The 20171-nt window shown below is 41.8% G+C and overlaps 2 protein-coding genes across 6 annotated transcripts in view; one reads left to right on the top strand and one right to left on the bottom strand.

Moving 5' to 3' along the window:
* The first annotated feature begins 721 nt into the window (after nucleotides 1-721).
* anp32b (acidic (leucine-rich) nuclear phosphoprotein 32 family, member B) lies at nucleotides 722-9827 on the top strand. Of its 2 annotated transcripts, none has more exons than XM_079500322.1 (7): nucleotides 722-1260; nucleotides 4347-4496; nucleotides 4617-4739; nucleotides 5785-5977; nucleotides 7787-7908; nucleotides 8001-8088; nucleotides 9189-9827. In XM_079500322.1, exons 1-7 carry the CDS (start codon nucleotides 1207-1209, stop codon nucleotides 9269-9271), a joined length of 813 nt encoding a protein of 270 aa, XP_079356448.1. In that variant the 5' UTR covers nucleotides 722-1206; the 3' UTR covers nucleotides 9272-9827. The 2 variants fall into 2 exon arrangements, with proteins under 2 accessions (XP_079356448.1, XP_079356447.1); XM_079500321.1 differs by having other exon boundaries at nucleotides 1192-1260; nucleotides 9192-9827.
* Nucleotides 9828-13974: 4147 nt separating this feature from the next.
* coro2aa (coronin 2Aa) overlaps nucleotides 13975-20171 on the bottom strand; it is a 43596-nt gene continuing 37399 nt past the window's right edge. For all 4 annotated transcript variants that reach the window (XM_079500315.1, XM_079500313.1, XM_079500314.1 and 1 more), the window contains 4 exons: nucleotides 18937-19049; nucleotides 18705-18795; nucleotides 16125-16387; nucleotides 13975-15588 (listed from right to left, as the gene is read on the bottom strand). In XM_079500315.1, coding sequence (XP_079356441.1) covers nucleotides 15454-15588; nucleotides 16125-16387; nucleotides 18705-18795; nucleotides 18937-19049 — 602 coding nt within the window. In that variant the 3' untranslated portion in view covers nucleotides 13975-15453. The remainder of the gene's footprint in view (nucleotides 15589-16124; nucleotides 16388-18704; nucleotides 18796-18936; nucleotides 19050-20171) is intronic.

The raw sequence follows: 20171 nt of genomic DNA, 5'->3' as shown, positions 1-20171 counted from the left end.
ACGCTCCATTTCCATTGAAATGCATTGGCAGAATCTGCCATCATAGGTAGAATAAAAGTGTGGTGTGACCCTGCCATTAGCCTTAGGCAATAGGCAGGCTTCATTAGAGGATGGAATACCTCTCCATCTCCAAACAGGATATTGCAGGCCTCCCCAATGTCACATCAAATTCATTACTGATTCATAATTGCAATATTTTCCAGAAATGTATGTGTGATGGTGGTTTTCTTTGGTATGGAGACCGGAGACGAGACACAGGGAGGCACACAAGACCACTTCTGCTCGAGGGATCATGGGCCTAAGCAGGAAGTAATGGGAGGGCAGTGGGGGGTGGGCAGTCCCCCACCATGTGCATATACAATGCCCTCTTCACAGCAAACCAAATACGCCCCCCTCCCCTGCTTTAATGCACGCTGTCTGTAGTGTAAGATCATGGAGCAGAAGAAATGACTGAGATGGTTAGGAACTGACTGAGGCTGCAAAAACATATGTTGCTGTGTGTGGGTTTCTTACAAGGGTTGACATTTCATATTTTCAGTAGTTGCTAGGGTACAGTAGTTATAATTGTGCAGTCTGATAAACAAAAAAACCTGGTTCACAGGCAACAGGTAGTACAGATATTTCTTGTTTTATTCTGATAGATGAGATCTGAATTTAGTGAATTATGTAGAAATTGAAAAACAGCAGTCATAGACATTTCAGATATCAGAGTATTTTATTTAGGTAGGCACGAACAAAATTAAACATATGACCTACTTTATTTGTAATTGCTTAAATGTCTGCTTAAACATGAAAAAACATTTGTATATTACTATACTGAGTGATAAATAAATATATTCATTTGCATGTTCAAACTGACGGACACATTCATTTCGTTTTGTATCATGCTGCTTAGCTACATATATCACTTTCTTTCCAGAAATAAAAAATTGCACCACAGCACTGTTTCGGGGCAGCGTCATGATTTGTGACTGCATTGCCTTTTTTGAAACGCCAGCGATGTCCCAGATGGCGCTATTGAGCATATATTTTGTTTCAGGCCGTTTCCCTCCATGGTTTCTCCTCTCCCTCTCCCCGACTAACTTAGCGTTTGGCTCAGTTGATTATACAGTCCCATATTCTCCCTCCATTAGGGCATCTCTCTGCCTTTGGACAGAAGATTACACCAAAACCCAAGAGAGAAAAGTTTAACTTTCGTAGGGTAAGATGGACATGAAAAAGAGGATCCACTTGGAGCTAAGAAACAGGACACCGTCTGATGTAAGTCGTGTATTTTTTTTAAATAACCAAACCTTAGTTTTATCGCTAGCGAGCTAGCCTGCTACTTTTTCGCTTTCCAAGTGACCTGTGTAGAGCTAACGTAATGGTGACCACATGGGCTTTAGGTTGTGTTTCTTATATATTAGTAGGGCGGAAAATACTTGTAACGAGCTGATCGCATTATACTGCCTTGGATTGGGCGTGAATGGGCAACAAGACGAGAAAAGCTATATTGAATCGTTACTTTGAAAGCCGATTCTTTGGCTTGCTGGCATTATTGCAGTGTTTTAACCGTTTCGCAGCCTCCTTGGTCGGTGGTGCACACACGGTTCAATTCAACGTTGTAGCACATTTTTTAAACTTCTATTCACGGCAGTATTTCAGGATAATTGCTTCTCCGCGGCGTGTTGGGAATTCACAGAGGGGTTTATTTTATATAGACCTTGGAAGCCATGTTTGTGGCTAGCATAACTGCTAAAATGGGGCGCATTTGTTACAATGCACTTTAAACTAATCAACGTACATCCAAATGTGAGATCTTTCGGCATGCATTGCGATCTATTTCCGATCACGAGTTAGGTATTTTTCTTTGGAGTCATTAACAAGACCTAGATTCAGCTACGCCAACAAAAAACTGTCACTTCGTCCACGGATCATCCATATATTCACCAATTAGTTGCACGGCCACTCCAACCAATGTTTACGCGCACGACACAGTTACAATGTAAGCAATCGTGGTGTAATAGTCATTTGGTCAAATATCTAGCGTGCCTCGATCAACACAAGTTGCAGAGGGAGATTTGTCAAATATGTAGTAATCACCTTTGGCCACAGCACATGTCAGCCGTGGCTTATTCCAACAGCTGTGAATGTGGCATTCATAAACATATTGATTGTCTTATAGCTGATCGTAACGTGTGAACGATCAGACGATTGTTGAAGAGTTCGCATCATTCAGACAGCGGACAGGCTGTGTTTTGTTCCCGCCATATTACCCCCCCTTTGCTTCAATGGCCAAAATAAACCAAATAAAACACCGCCCGTACAGCTGAAATCACAACGTCACGAGTTTATCTTTTCGCGTATCTTCGACCAGAATTTAACTTTGCATTGTTGTGTCGTTTAGGAGGAGTCCGTGTTTTGGCTTGTGGCTCAAAAGGAACCAGCCTCCTCGAATGACACGAGAGTCGAGAGAGACCCGTGCACAGCGCTCGATGCGTGGGCACACTAAACTCGACGTTCCGCATAACGCTACTTCGCATGCACAAAATAATACAATTTATCATCGCAAATACAATTCAAGCGATGTGTAATTTACGGTCTAAGCTGTCTGGAAACAGCCTTTTCTCTGTGTTAAGTGTTCAGAGAACTGCATACTGTGTCTCAGGAATCGCCATGTTGTCATTCTGTCGTCTTTGAAGCTCTGGAGAAAGGAACTCTCTCCATCTTTGTTTTTCACTAAATTTCCGTTCCGAACGTTTCCTCCGCCATTCAACTGGAGCGACGATACAATGTTAAGAAATTATAATCTTATCGGTCGACGTCAAGGCACTCCACGTCCCCAATAAAAGTGATTTTTGCTTATTAAAAAAAACAACAACGGTTTACTGGGCTATTTTCGCCATCCTGTCTCCTCGGCTGGTGTTGGGCGGCTAATGGCGGGCACACAAAGCACTGAACACTGCACGCAGCGTTTAAAAGGGCATCAATGGCTAGCTAGCGTGATGTTAGCCAGCCTGCTAACACAAACCACTGCGTTTGTCATTAATGACTCCATCAGCAGGCCAGAGGAACGCCGAGCTTACGATTCATGTATACGTCGTCGCGCGACCGTGTCTCTCAACAAAAATCGACGTGTTTATAACTAAAAGGTGTCGACGTCGCGTTGTTCGGTTGTGTAAACACGACGTTTTTGTGGAGTGGGTAGGATACGGCAACGCGACATTGTATATTTTGTATTATCCCTTGTGGACCCCTGAGCGATGAAGTCACGTTTGGATGGATATTAATAATACAATAAAACACACTTGTTGTCATTGTTTGTCTGTGTCAGACACGGCGGTGGTCTTTGACGTTTGACAACTTTTGGGGCATAATTGTTGTCGAACACGCAAGTTGCGCAACCTCTCAGTAACTGATTGAGTGTTATGACTGAGTCTGTTATCATAATCCCTTGAAACATGTTCTATCTGATAAAACCAACAACCACCCCTTTATTGAGTTTTAGGCCAGTGGTTCTCTTTTTCATTTCAGTGACCCCCATAACTCTTGAGAGTGTAAACATTTGGTTCAATTTGTTACAATACAGACTTGTAAGGGTCCCTTTGGAACCATGAGGGTCCCTGTACCCCACTATGAGAACTACTGTTCTAGGTCTAGGCCATGATCATTTTCTTGCTTACCCTACCCATACGTATTAGAATGTTTGTAAATTCTAAATTTGTTTAATTGGATAGTGTACATTTATTTGAAGTCAAAAGGGTGTAATCCTATCCTATATTAAAATTGCCTAGAGGGGTGGAACGTCACAACATTCAGACTTATGAGGCGCACCATTTCTCTGATCCGCACCAAACTTGGCACAAACATTGTACAGGGGTCTGCCATCAGTATAGCCACACAACCCCACCAGGGGCCCCCTGGGTGCCACATGCGTACTGTTGCACCAAACAAACTCAATGGCACAAACACTAGTCTGTTATCAGACTAGTCACATCAGGGGCCACGTAAGCGGCCCCCGGTGACCATAGGCACCCTGTTGCTCCAATCCTCGCCAAACTCACACAAACACTGTTCATGGGTCTACCATGAGCATATAGTCACACCAACAAATCTAAATTGCACACATAAGAAGCAAAAAAGCAGTGTTCCAGCAGTGTTTAACACTTCAAATGGCAACAACTCTGTGACCATTGCTCTGATCAACGCAATATAGGGCTGGATTTTATCTAGTCTAGTGTAATAGCAATAAGCATGTTTGTGTAATATCGCAAACAAATTTAGGTTTCATGATGAATGCTCGATTTAAGATAATAAAAACAATGTTTGTGTAATTTTCATGTGGTAATTCATGTTTTATTCCCTAGGTACGAGAACTTGTTCTTGACAACTGTCGGTCAAATGAAGGAAAAATCGAAGGCCTCACAGCTGAATTTGTCAACCTGGAGTTCCTCAGTTTGATAAATGTTGGTTTAATCTCAGTCTCACTCTTGCCTAAATTAGGAAAACTCAAAAAGGTAAAGGCACTTTTCTTATATGTACACTCAAAGTGCAATTATTCACAGTGAAGGGTTGGGTGAAAAGGAAATGACAACCGGAGGATAATTATTAATAATTTTCCTCTTGCATGGTTTCAGCTGGAGCTGAGTGACAACAGAATCAGCGGTGGCCTCGATGTTTTAGCAGAGAAACTTCCACTCCTTACACATCTAAACCTGAGCGGCAACAAACTGAAAGACATCAGCACATTGGAACCATTGGTATGCGGTGTGGTCATTTATAAGTCTGTTTTTGAATGACTGCCCTGGACATGAATATGCTAATTGGATACTTGCTAATTTCTCACATGTAATAATAAACATATAGACTTGTATGAGACACCAATTGAATAATATAAAGTGCAGCAAATGACCACGGTGGAAAGTAGCAGACATGACATGACACAGACATGAGACTGTGGTTTCCTGTAACTACCCTCTGAAGGGAATGGCACAAATTCTCCCCACAATGTAGATTGTTTTAATACATTATTGACATTGCAAAAATAAACATAGATAACTGGATATACATAAACAACCATTATCCTTGTAGAAGTCACTACATTTTTGTTTATAGCTGCTGCTAATATCCTGAGCACTTGCCTTACACAAGTTAACTACACAAACCCTAGCTTGCCTATTGTGGGAAAATAGAACATCTACAAGCTCAGAACTTGTTGCAACGCATCAGGTTGTGAGCTTGTAGACCTGCTATTTTCGATGATTTCATTTTGGGCAAATATAATTGGTATAAAGGGATAAGTAGGGGGACAGTTATAGAGCCCTGGGGGACCCCAGTTAACAAAGTATCTAGGGTTAAAGTGGTAATATATAATCAGATAGGCTTCAGTTCCTAGATCATCAGCATTGCAGCTGCTAATAATGATGAGTATATGGGTGTTAAACATAGTGCTTACACAATGTTTTTGTAATCCTACAATGATAATTTCTGGGGTAAAGGGTGAGAGGAGCAAAGTGGAGCCAATCTTTGCAGTAAAATAAGCAGAAAATGCTGTAAAACACAATAGTATCACACACAAATGGCCTGAAAACTTTGCCAATGGAATAGATTTAGATACGTGCACAAATCCATACTTGTATGCACATAGAAAGCATGGCCACTGGTCACAGCTCTTAAAGCCCACACACACTTGGCTGTATTTGCTTACAGATGAACACAATTCAATTTCAACACCCAGCATTCAATGCACACATCTGTATAGCTTTACCAAAAGGCATTTATCACACAATGCGTCTTGACATACAGAAAAAGCTGGACAACCTGAAGAGCCTGGATCTGTTCAACTGTGAAGTGACGAACCTGAACGACTACAGAGAGAGTGTTTTCAAACTGCTGCCACAGCTCACCTACCTGGACGGCTATGACATGGAGGACAGAGAAGCCTCCGATTCGGATGGAGAGGTAGACGGAGACGGCGTGGACGACGAGGATGACGAAGGTTAGAAAGAGAACAGGTTATAATCCAGTCAAACCCCTCTTACCTAGACTGAGTAATAAAGAAGTGGCTGAAAAGGAAGCCATGTCCACATGCAGACAAATGTATGTGCAAGTCAAAACAGAAGGGGTCTTAATGTAGAGCCCTGTGTGATATTAGTCTTTATGTACAGTTGAATTGACAGAACATTAGTTTATGTACTAATGCTCTGCTATAATATCTATGATTGCATACAGTAATACAATTCACAGGTTGTCAACCTACGTACAGAGGTCTAAAAAAATACACAATGCCTTCAGAGATACCAACCTCTGGTAGGCAGTCCGCATAATCAACAATCAAACAAACTATCAATCAAATACCAGAAAGACGCCTGAGGGCGAGAAGCGTGCACGCATCTGCCTGGGTGATGGCAGACTGGACGAGCTGGCGTTTTTGCATGGGGGGTCAGATCAACATATGGAATGAATTCTGTACTGGCCACATATGGAGCGTGTCTTGTACAGGGTTTGATGAGGTCAGATCAACATATGGAATGTCAGAACAGGTCAGCTCCATATATGGAGATCTAAGGGTGACAGCGGGGGCAGTATCTTGAGTGTACAGGGTTTGATGAGGGCCCTGGTAGGGCCGGGCCTTAAGTTTCGGGCCTGTTAAGAACGTAGATATTGATGACATCAGGGATCTCCATATATGGGCTTAATTGCGACAGCAGGTCGCATATACTATCATCATCACTGATGATCACGAGACCTGGGCACCAGTTGAAATCGAGTTTGTTCTAAAGCAGTGGTTCTCAAACGGTGGTGTGTGCACCCCTTGTGGTGCGCGGGCGCCTTCTAGGGGGTGCACGACATGAAAAGGCATTATAATGGTGGTGCTATGGTTTTATTTTAAATACCTATGCCAATATATGGCAAGTATATGCAAAATATAGCCTATGCTGCATATATATTCCATTCGTTGCTGTCGGGAGGAAACCTCATAACTTTTTTGAGGTTTTTGATTTTTTTTTTTGCATAAATCAGTGCTATTGAACACCCTTTACGTCTGTGTGTTGTTTCGAAAATATTGAACCAATGGAAAGTAGTACAAAGTGCTTTGAACAAAACCTCTTAACTCCATTGGACCCTCAAAATGTCTGCTAAAGCAACTAACTCCACCACCTCTTGTGGAAGTAATTGACAATATATAAAGTTACAACACCAACTTTGATGAGGCTGTATTGCTTTGTTTTAAAAATATATGGCTTTCTTAATTTCCTGAAAAATGTATATTTTTCATTTCCTGATAAATGAGTTATGAGGTTAACTCGCGACAGCAGAGATATTCAGGTTCTTATATGTGGATAAATAGGAAATATATGTGATATGTCTCTATATAGATTATGCAATTTATATTTCCATGTGGGGGGGTGCATCAGTTAACGGTAACGGGGTGCATGGCCAAAAAGGTTTGGGAACCGCTGTTCTAAAGTGAGTGTTGCTGCTACTACTACTAAGGCTCTCCCAGGTTCAATGCAATGACAACTTGTATAGCCCCATTAAAAAATTAAAATCACACCTATGTGAACCGAGCAGTGCAACTATACATTTGTTATAGTTACTGTACTGTACTGTGCTCTTAACTGTAATGTAATGGAGCGGAGGCACCGCTCAAAAAAAATAATTGATAGGCACAAGTTACTATTAACCTGTGAGCATAAAAATCTAAGCAAATATTCATTCTGTCCTTATATGGAGCATACCTATAGTGTACACTTGTATTTTCATCAGTGATGTGGTTTCAAGGTTGCTTTTGTTGTTTTTGCAGAGGGAGAAGAGGAGGAGGATGAGGACGGAGAGGAGGAGGACTTTGATGAGGACGACGACGATGATGACGAAGAGGAGGTGGAAGGAGAGGAGGATGACGAGGAGGTCAGCGGAGAGGAGGAGGTGAAAGCTTGCTGTTGATTTTTTTTTTTTTTTTCTACTGCGATTGTTTCGGATGATGTAACATGTTTTGTCTTCATTTTCTTGTAACCAAGGAGGGAGACTTTGGTCGGGTCGCAGTTGGAGCAGTTGACGACGACGACGACGAAGATGATGAAGATGATGATGACGATGATGAAGATGGTATGTATTGATTGTCTGTTTTTCAGACTTAAACAGTGAAGCACTCGCACTCCCACTCCAATAGTTTTATTTATGAATACACAAATGTGTGATTTTTATCTTGAGGAGATGAAGCTAGGGATGATATTACCTGTGATCATAATGGTTTTTCTTAGACATTGTATTGTAAAACCTCTCATATGTACCAGCATATCACATAGAAGCCAATGAAGCAAAATCAATTAATCAGAATTGTACATGAACATACCTTCTGTTGCTCTGGTAGTTATTTAAATTTACATGACAATAACGTTAGCGTTGTTAGGAGCTACAGTACCTAGCAAACATCTAATGACAATTATTCAGTAGACATAGTCAGAATGTAAACATGTGATATACATCTGTAATACAGATGTGTGAACAGCTGGATTTTAAAAATGGAAAATGTGTAAGAACCCTGCATCGTATGTCAGTCATACCTTTTTGTGGGTATTCAGTAGGTCTGACCCATCGTGTCGGTTCCACTACTTCCTGTATCACATCATAAAGGGCCTATCGTTCTGGCCAATAAAGGTTTTGACCTCATTGCATAATTTCCATCACAGTTCTAGGCATATAAAAACATCTTTGAGTCTAATGAACCACTGAGAGTCATCTGCATTAGAAGTAGATTTACCATATTCCTCTCCCTCCATTTCCCCTGCTTGTGGCATTTTTGATGTTGACAAGCATTTTGTGCCATGAAAGATATTTGTGCTGCGGCCTACTGCCATTATGGTGTGGATTTTCTGCACATTTGTGCAGTTGGGGGGGGGGGGAAACAACATCTAAACCATATTTCTCCAAAATGGCACAATGTGCCTGACACTCCTCTCAACTCCCGCCACAAATTGAGTTTTTTACTGCACAATTGGTGCATTAATTTGACTTTTCTTTCTTTCTCAGCATGACCACGCCTACTAAGTCCAGAGATTTGTTTTTGTTTAGTTTTATATATATGTGATGTTATATTTATTCATGTTATTTTTAATAGATGCATCCCTTGCTGATATATTATGGTTATTGTTACTTTTTAGAATAATTTTATACATGTTATTAAAGGGGGTCTTACTTTCCTCCAGAAGCAGAAGCCGGGAAAGGAGAGAAGAGAAAGCGAGATCCAGAAGACGAAGACGAGGATGACGATGACGAGGATGACGATTAAGAGCAAGATGAAAATGAGAGCCTACAGAGTTACCGACCCCTTACCTCCCCACTTCCCAAACAACCTCCACCTCAAACACCAATCTTCCTCCTCCAGTTCACACCAACCGCCCTCTCTTCTCCGCGTTTCTCCCCCAGCTCTGAGCTCCTTTTGTGGAGCAAAACTGTACCGGACGGGTGGGCAGAGTGGAGCTGGCCCCCCCCACACACATACACCTTTTCCTATGGACCCGAGAGCCAAACCTCCTCATCGATTTCCCCCTCACCTCACCCAACCCAAGGCCCCAAGGTTCTCAGGCAGCCCTCCATTCAGCATTCCACAATTTCACTGTCAATCCCCCTTTATGTATTCCTTTATGTATTCCCACGTGAGGACTTTGGGACTGGTATCTAGTTTTTGGGTCTGTGCTTTTAATATTTTGTTGGATGAATTTGAATTTTTGTCGTTGGGTTTATTATTTCTCTTATTTTTTGTCTTTGTTTTTTGTTATTTTTCTCCTTCAGTTTCTTATTTTTTTTCCCCCAATAAAATTATTGCTATAGCAACAGTGCAACAAGCGAGCCATGATTTTTCAAGTTGGCCGCCTGTTGCACGAATCAAGGTTGTAGCTACATTTTTACTTTCTGTATGACAAGAAAACAACTTTGTAAATAAAAAGTTAACATTTTGAGGTTTTTTCCCCCCCTCTCGCTCTCTTTCTCTTCCTGCTTGCTGTGCTTCTGTGGTGTCACAGTTTCAGTAGGAAGAAATTAAGTGGTGGCCATATTGGCTGTATTACTTTGATCCACCTTGCCGATATGCACCCTGCATGTGCTGACTGCTGGTGGAAACGACATGAGACCGCAATAGTCCTGGAATTCTTGTCTCAGGCAGCCCAAGTAAAAGAACATATGAACACCAGCATTCTCCTTTTTGACTACATCCCCATTGAGCTTAGATATTTTGTGAAGCCCTGTCCTAATATTAATATGCATGTAGTTTCTACTCCTGAAATGTTAACACTTCAGGGTAATGTTGTAAGCATATGAGTAGTCCTCCTTCTGCATTAATGAAGCGATCATGGTCTAATAATTAGACCATGATCGATTAGACTAATTGATTCGCTCTTGTGATTGTGATATGTAAGCCCCATGGTGAAATGCTCTGAAACATGTTTTTGTATAGTATCCAACACTACCCAGTTTTGCCTAATTACTGCAATAGTTTCTTTTTTTTCTTTTGAACTTGTTTTAAGACAGCACCAAAGCTGTAATAGGACATAGCAGGCAGCTAGTGGCAGCCATTTTCTGGTTCCAACGTTCCAGACCCCATTTACTTTTCCCATAGAGATTTCCAAAAATACGTGTATGAATAAATTAAAGCCTCATGACCATAAAAAATGTGATTCTGTGGGGGGGGAAATGGTATTTATTAAATTATTAAAAAATATAGTATAATTAAATATTCAAACTTTTTTTCAAAGGATCAAATGTTTCATGGTCATGATTCAACAGGATCCTAGATTGCTTGATTCTAGGTTTAAATGGTAAATGGTGCATTTATATAGCACCTTTATCCAAGGCGCTTTACAGAGATTGGCAATTCCATTCTCACACCGATGCCGGAGGAAACCATGCAAGGCACCAACCTGCACATCGGGAGCAATTCATTTATATAAATATTTTTTGTAAATCTCTATGGGAAAACGAATGGGGTATGGAACGATGGAAGCCTGGCCATATTTGAATTCTAAACCAAACAGGTCAGGCAAGCTACCTTCAACAGAGAGTGAAATGTGGGCCTTCCACATGTTGCAGCCTGAGAGGTGTGTGGGGGAAGGGGCACCTTCTGTAAAAGTCAACAGTCACAACCCAACCAGAATGAGCCAGTAACAAGACAAGCGATGTAGAATGGTTTCTCGACATTTGGTCAAATGCTAAATCTAAATGGTAATGTCTGATGAGAACAGTTAGTCGTGTGTTTGTTATGCTTTTACTGGTAAGGTAATTATCTTTTTGACACATTTCTACCCCATGGGCTGGTGAGGATGGATTGTGTTCTGTTCAGACAGAAACATCGCTATGAAACAGGCAAATTTGGTTTTTAGCAATTATTTTATTTTTTATGATGAATAAATCTTTGCATATTTTAAGAAACAACATTGAAAGGGTAAAATGTCAGTGTGTGAGTGTGTGTGTGTGTGTGTGTGCATATATATATATATATATATATACACACACACACGTGTATATATATATATTTTATTTATTTTTACTTTTGCATACATCAATATCTTTGAAGACAATAACAGTACAGTCAAAAATAACAAAATGTATTGTAGTTAGGCACAGTGAGACTGATGTATGCAATTTCCTGGCAGCAGTTACTAAAATGGCAAGTGTTTGCAGCTGAAAGTGAACATGTGAATCTGCAACTAACATTATTGCTTTAGTAAAACGAAGACACCAACCAAGTGTTTGCATTTTGCCACAAAGGGGTCTCTGGAATGGTATTTGGTCCCCACAATTGGATTGTAGAGACATCTTCAAGATAAGAGGGCTGATATTAGCTATGACATGCTTAACAGACCATTATTCAACAAAAACTGTATATACAGGTATGATGATTTGGGGTGTTACAGTACAGTACAGTACAGTACAGTGACCCCCACACAGTAACTCTGTCATTTCTCGACCGTTTCGGACGCGGGGCGGCTCGCCGGAACCGGGCTGGCACCCTGCGTTCCTGTGGGTCTGGAATTTCTGGGGAACCCCACACGGAGTTGCACCACTCACTTCACTCGGGTGTGATTTTACTATGTTGCGCCATTGAAAACAATAGCTTCAGATGAGCCTCATATACTGTAACAGCAGTGACAAAATATGCTCACACCACAGACAGACGCAGAACAGTCAGTGAGCAGCCATCAACTGCATTTGTATAGTCCTCTGAATTATTAGTCTTCCCCACTGTGCTGTTTGCTCCCACCCACACCTTTTAGTTTTAACAGGCCTGTTATCAGTTTCAGCCTGTATGTAAATCCAATGGGCTGAGCAAGGCCTACAGTTGTAGTTCTAGTAGGTGGGCACACAGGCGTGTGGGAATGGTGAGAACGGGGTTTTGAGGGGGATTTGTAATGTTTATTTTATTTGAAAGTGAAATCACCTAGTCATTAAACCCTACTTTATGTTTCAGCTAGTTGATGAAGATAATGCAGCACATGAGCTTGTAGAGCTTCTATTCTCAACAAATGTTGAATAATCTTGGCAAATTGTCTCTTAATGCGGTCCATGGCACAACATATTTTCAAATGGGGGTGCCCATTTGTGCCAATTTTGGGGTCCATGAAAAGGTTTGAGAACCACTGTTCTAGAAATGCATTGGCCCAAATGCAACAGTCCATTCTTGATTGAAACATTGCTAAAAGAATAGTGGTGTTTTATATCCACTTTGTGAAGGATATGACCCAATGATTTGGTGGTGTAAAATAAAAATGAAACTGGTTATCACATTCTAGACCAATCAGCCAATCAATAGAGCACCCTCCTAGCCAGCTCTGTAGCTCTGATAGACAGCAGTGCAAGAAGAGCTATGTTGAGGCATGTCAGCCAATGGCAGTGTGTGGTTCCAGTTCATGAGTAAGCCTGAGTGCACTAGAACTGTCCTGCAAGGGTCACAGAGGTCACAGACAACATATTCTATAGAGCTGTGTGTGTGTGTGTGTGTGTGTGTGTGTGTGTGTGATAAAGATGCTGTATTGTTACTCCGTGTAGTATTGTGTGGTTGTGTTGGTGAGTATGGCAGTATCAATCTCATGCCTGTTTGACAAGGTCATCTCATATTGAAATGTGAAAATGTACGCTATAGGTCCTCTATGTACTGTACATGTATGATCCTCCAATTCATTTTGGATCATTCAACACATGTTAGTAGGATCATGATGCGTGTGCCAATGACTATATAATGTCATGAGGACATGGCTCAAATTAATTATGTAGTCATGAAAATACCTCATGATGAATACAGACAAAATTGGAAATAGCATTACGATGCATTAGAATAGAACTACATGGTATATTATGATGCATGCAGATTTGCATCAAGCTATGCAATCTCATCGGACCTAGTTTCATTCAAGCATTAGTCTATGTGGTATGTGGTAGTGGCCTTTTCCTGCTACAAACAATTTACAGTATAATTTATGCAAAATAGTCAATTTAATTTTCTCCCTGAATGAGAGGTACTGAAACATATGGGGAAGTTCTTTGCCATTGTATTGTAAAATGTGCGTAAAATCCATAGCCTTGTTACTTAATGCATTTCCAAACCAGCGGATTGAGACCCAAAAGTGTGTTGCAGGGTGCTCTGACAAGGTCAAAGGCAATCGACAACTTAGAACATGTGTCATTTTACTGTCTGGGTTATGTATTTTATGGTCAATGCAATCATCAGGTCCCAGGTGTGAAACCATTTGAGATCCACTGCTACAAAATCTGCCAATGTATTGAGCAAAATGAGCACATTTGCTAACAGCAAATCTCTCAAGTCAGGTCAAAATGTACTTAAAGCACCAAACACAATACACATCCCATTAATGTACACTCAGAGAGGAAAACATGGTCATTATTTGAACAAGATACTCTTTGTTAACCTACACAATAGTAGGTATGGCTGTTGTTTAAGCCTTCATGGTTGTTTAAGAGATCACTCCTTAAGGTAAGCTGTTACAAATAGACAATACATTTATTGTGTGCCCAATAGGTTATATTGATTCAAACACACAATGGCTTTTAAACCTGTTCTTCACAGTGGCTGTAGAATATCATGGCAAAAATGTAACATGCTGTTGGTTAAAAGCAACATGCTGATTTTCTGAACAGAAATCACGTTTTCAGCTCCTGATTTTGATGTCAAAAGTTTCCATTTTACAACTTGTACGGTGAACATTTTCACTGTCCAGTTTTTACATAGTAGAATAAATTAAAAACAAAATTAAAAAAAGATAATAAAAAAGATAAATCTGCCATATGTGGCAACAGGTACAGAGATGGCTGCTGGGCACCAATTGTTCTCTAAAAAGAATTGAACTACCAGTTTTTTCCCCATTCATTCAAATGCAAAGGCAGCTCTATGGAAGACTAGAGAGCTCTCGACTGTGGTATTGTTATTTCATTAAACCTGCTCAATCTTCTTTCAAGCCCACTCTCCCTCTCTCTCTAACACACCCGCGCGCGCGCACGGACACACACACACACACACACACACACACACACACACACACACACACACACACACACACACACACACACACACACACACACACACACACACACACACACACACACACACACACACACACACACACACACACACACACACACACACACACACACACACAGTAGTTTAAATATGCAAGAAAATATAGATCAAGAAGCACAAAAATATATATTCAGTGTCGTCGTACAATCGCGAGTGATTGTCTGCTGCTATTGCTGACAGCTCCAAAATAACGGGCAGGCCACCGCGTCATTCACTTAGAAGGCATCAAATCTGTATCCTCTCATGACGAGCATTTAAAAAAGAAAATACACGATACAGTAAAAGATTACAAGAACATTGCATAGCTGTGAAGCGTACAAAAGACAAGTTTTAGGTTGAGGGGAGGGGAGGGGGAGAAGTGGGGAGATAACAGGTGAATTTATAGATGGGCTGCAATCTAAAATACATGACACACTGGTCATATGGAGGAAACAAAAACGTGCGTAGTGGGTGAGTGTGTATGTACAAAAAGAAGAAAAACATGTACACTTGGTGTAGTGTCGGTGAGGATGCAGATCCCAAAACACAAACTAGAACTGAAGTGATATTGGCTTTGCAACACCTCCCTCTGTGCTGTGACAGAGGGAAAGAGAGGCCTTGTCTATAGAGGTGAGATTCCATCCAGAGAGGGAATGTAAAAGGGGTGGGGGTGTGGGGGGTATTTGTGTTAATAGATTATACACTGTAAAGTCTTCACTGTTAATTGAACTCTGAGAGTGTACGAATGGAAACAAATGAACCCGTAGCGGTCTGTTTGGTGTCATTCGTACACTCTCAGAGTCAGATTAACACTCTGCACTTTGCAGTGCATGAAGGTGACGTGTGTTGGCCAGGGCTAGGTGGGGTTGACGGGGTGTGGGCGTGGTCAAAGGGCGGGGCCTGTCTCAGAGCGAGGCCTGCTGGGAGTTCCTCATGTTCTTGATCTCCAGCTCCATTTGCTTGATGCGTACGTCCCTCTGGTTTAGAAGCTCCCGCAGCCGTCGGATGTCCTCCTGCTGCTTGAGGAACTTCAGTCGCAGCTGTGAGGGAAACGTACGGCGCGCGCACACACACACACACACACACACACACACACACACACACACGCACACGCACACGCACACACAGGTATTCATATTACATTTGTGATGATTTGGAACATGTCCGGTGTAAACATAGATAATTGAATGGAACTAATCCATTCCATCTTGAAATATTGGTTCACAACTCTGGCTTAATGCTACAATGTCCAATGTCTCCCTCTCATGAAGGGGTGAAGTGTAAAACTAGTGTAGTTCAAGTAGGGGCCATCGGTGTGCCATCTGCTTCAAATTACGTTGACATTGTCAACGAGTAGGTGTCCTACCCGACACTCAATGAACGAGTAGGGAGACCACCTCCAGCCACAGAGGTACTGTTACGGTAAATTGTATTTACCACTTAAACCCTATACTTTATTGACCCCCCCCCCCCCCAATTGTAGCTGAAATACCAGAGGAAAAATAAATAAAACTATAAGATACACATCTGCTGTTTCACTCTCCAAGTAAAACTCAACACCCATCCCCAGCGGTACCTCATTCTCTGTCATGGGAGTAGAGCAGAGAGAGAGGTCCTGTCCATTATTGACTGACGTCCAACTGATGTCATCTTTGCCCTCCGTTGGACTGCTGTGCTGTTCTCTGCTCTCTTTGGAACTCAGTTGGTCCTGAATGTATGCCAGCTGCTGCAGGCCCGGCCTACTCTGTGAGCGGCGGGTATCCAGCCCCTTGCTCATGCTCAGATCATGGTACGACTCCTCTACTTGACTGCCAGGCTTTAGCGACATTAGCACTGGACCTGAAGGTCAAAAACAGAGCCAGAGGCAAGAATATTCAGTGGTCACATTGCAATGCAAGGTAGAGACTTGATTTCAGTGAAAAAATGCCATCACACCCGGACGGTTAGCTCAACCGTCTGGGCACGTAGGCTGCTGAGCCAGCCTGATGGCGTGCTGTGGGTTTGACTACCAATCCCGACAGCCTTTGCTGCGTGTCTTCCCCCCATCTCTCTCCCCATTTCCTGTCAGTCTACTTTCAACCTATCAATAAAGGCAGAAAAAGCCAAAGACATATCGTAAAAAAAAATATATCAGACCCGACTGAAGTGAGTTGTGCTGTGCTGTGCTGTGCTGTACTGTACTGTACTGTACTGTACAAGCCCTCCTCCCTGGCCTGTGTGTGTCTGTGTCTGTGTGTTAGGCTGTGCAACAGTGACACTTGGTGCATGATGAACAAACGCTATAACGCTAAATCCGACCCATCTGAACTAGAACTGAGTGGTGCTGTGCTGTGTGTGTGTGTGTGTGTGTGTGTGTGTGTGTGTGTGTGTGTGTGTGTGTGTGTGTGTGGCCTCGTTCTGTGCCAAGTTGTCCAGGTGGCCACATGTCCCTTGGTTGTCCAAGTGCAGTGTGTGTGTGGACCTTATGAATACTGGGCGAGCAGTCACGTCGGACTATTGGCATGTCGGACTATTGGGGTGTCGGACTATTGGGGTGTCGGACTATTGGGGTGTCGGACTATTGGTTGTCGGACTATTGGGTTGTCGGACTATTGGTTGTCGGACTATTGGTTGTCGGACTCTTAGTACACATGTCGGACTATTGGCATGTAGCCTCGGTCCCAGGCTTACTCATCTGCGAAGAGAAAAGCCTGGTCACAACTTAAGGCAGAGACGCTATCGGCGGAAGTGTCGGTCCGGAACATCCGACAAATGTATTTCCCCCGGATACGATATTATTCCGACCAATCACAACACTTGTTTCATTCACGGAGAATGTAAACTGATTTGTAAAGCCTCAACGTAATTTCCTTGAGTGGTACTTCCGCCAAAATCCCCCAACTTCCGCCCAAAACAAATGCTCTACAGCTTAGGTCTTGCCCAACGTGATTGGCATGTCAGACTATTTGGTTGTCGGACTATTGGCTGTCGGACTCTTAGTACATTAGCATGTCGGACTACAGTATGTACTCTGTACGGTACTCTACTGTACTGTACTGCCTCTCATCATGAACCTGTGCACTGTGAAGATCAACAGCGCCACTTTGTCAGCTGTTGGTACCTTAAACAGACAGACATAGGGACACACATTGCTGTTCCTTACAAAACACTAAAAACTCAGCTTCCCATCATGCACCTGTGCACAGTGTGAAGCTCAACAGCGCCACTTTGTCACCTGTTGGTACCCTAAACAGACCCTAAACCGGGACACACATAATTGCTGTTCCTTGGAGTGGCTGCACCACTCAAAAATATGCATTTGCATTATTCACTTCACACAAACATGCATATTGTCAGTACACAGTAAAATACAGAGTGTTACTGTAAAAGTTAGCTTTTTAACTATGTACAGTTTGCATAGCTACAGTGGATCTTAACCACTTAAACCCTATGTACTTGGTTGACCAGGGTCGCCCAGTGACTATCACTGGAGCGCTGTAGTCCAACCTCTACCACAATGTACATACTGTATGTACAGAAGCAAACCCAGAAGGTGTCATTTAGTTCTCAATAATTACCGCCTCGCTTGTCATTATTCCACGTATTACAGAATAACAACTCAATAATTTGACACAAAATATAAGATCAAAAGCGATTTATTTATTTACAAGGATTTATTTGATTCAACTAAAGAAAATAGTCTGTTAGGTTCTAGGGTTGCGAATGAGCTGGTTATTAAAGCGACAGCCTTTACTAGGATTCTTTCTCTGGTGCCAAGTCTATTGATCGGAACTGCGTCCATAGAAATTAACGGTCTGTTGTTCATAGCAGCGGTCTGCTATCTATCAAGAAATGCAGTTATTGACCAATCTGAATGGAGCATTCAACCAAGCCATATAATAATCAGCTAAACAGCCCCTACAATATACATTGTTGCTGTCGGGTGGAAACCATGTAAAAAATCGTTCCTTTTTTCTTATACAGTATTATTTTGATTAAACTAGTGTAAAAATGGAAATATCTACTACAAGTTCACCTTGTAGATCTGCTATTTTCATGAATCTAGCGACACACTTGTATGGTTAAGTAGGGCATTAATTTATGAAAAAACAAACAAAGTTGAAATATGGAGATATGAGGCTTCTGCCTGACAGCCTGCATTTACACACACTCTGACCTTTATCGATTCCACTGAGCCACTCCTCAGCTGTCAGGGCAGGCCGGTAACCTGCCGTCATGGGATATATATCCTCCTGGTAGCACTCAGACTGCACACACACACACACACACAATGACATATTTTTTGTATTCAATTTGACGTAATGAAATACAAACTCAAGGATTAGTAAAATATCATTTTTTCCATTTTGTTATTCCAGTCTATTTTAAAGATGTAAGCGTGCCCTCACCCTGCGGGGCACAATCATGGATAAAGGCTCAATGAGACTCTTGATTGTCACCAGTTTGTAGAACCTGAACACCTCACATGTGCTCACATCCAAGCCCCTCTTTGGCATCACACCTGGAGAGAGAGAGAGACACACACACACACACACACACACACACACACACACACACACACACACACACACACACACACACACACACACACACACACACACACACACACACACACACACACACACACACACACACACACACACACACACACACACACACACACACACACACACACACACACACACACACACACACACACACACACACACACACACACACACACACACACACACACACACACACACACACACACACACACACACACACACACACACACACACACAGTTTAGTTGATTTGCACAGTGACAAAACAGATTTGCACAGTGGCAGAGTGAAGAAATGTAAAAAGAAAAAGAGAATGTCAGCAGGTGAAATAAAAAGTAAAGGATGTGCGGAATCATGAGTAGGAAAAAACATGAGTCACATGGTAAATTGAAATATTGGGATACACTATGAAATATCATACTCTATAACGTTTACATCCCACATTGCCCCTCAGCTACAGTAAATGGTACTCAATTTCTGTTGTTCATAAAGGAACATTTCCCAAGTGTAGACTAAGATAATTCATAATGACAAAAAAGGGAGAGGTCTTGGCATTATCATCGCCTCTTCCTCGCTGACAGCACAAATAAAGATGTATTTTTTATACAAAAGATCCACAGTGACATTTTGTCTATGAAACCTACTTACTGTACAATATCACAGAACTGCCTATTACTCCCTAATTCAAAACAGTTCACAATGGCTGCTGCCAACATATTAGCCTAAAGCCTGAAATGCGAGTATGTAATCAGATCATAATTCAGCTGGTGTACAGTATGTGAGTGTGTCACTCCAGATAATGCATGGGAGGGCTCAGATCTACTTGTTTGGCTATTCAAATATGGCATGCTCATTTGCACAGCAGGTTTGCTTACAAAGAGCATGTTATCGCTGTTGAAAAAAGAGATGTCTTTAGCACGAATACAGGATGATGAAGCTGAATGAATGAAAAGTACAATGAGGGAAATATGTTTTCAAGAGCATCTTCAGAGTGGCAGGACACAGATTATGTTAATGTGATAAATGCATTAACATAATTAGACATCAATAATTATTACTGTTAATATTGTTATTTATT

The sequence above is a fragment of the Electrona antarctica genome (genome assembly GCF_951216825.1).
Source record: "Electrona antarctica genome assembly, chromosome: 4".
Lineage (NCBI taxonomy): Eukaryota > Metazoa > Chordata > Actinopteri > Myctophiformes > Myctophidae > Electrona > Electrona antarctica.
The sequence above is the reverse complement of the archived record's forward strand: the minus strand, read 5'-3'. Positions and strand labels throughout refer to the sequence as shown.

Excerpts from the sequence above, each read along its gene's own strand:
- anp32b (XM_079500322.1), top strand. The coding sequence starts at position 1,207 with ATGGACATGAAAAAGAGGATCCACTTGGAGCTAAGAAACAGGACACCG. Across the intron at positions 1,261-4,346 it reads GAAACAGGACACCGTCTGAT|GTACGAGAACTTGTTCTTGA; the intron begins GTAAGTCGTGTA and ends TTTATTCCCTAG. Across the intron at positions 8,089-9,188 it reads TGATGACGATGATGAAGATG|AAGCAGAAGCCGGGAAAGGA; the intron begins GTATGTATTGAT and ends ACTTTCCTCCAG.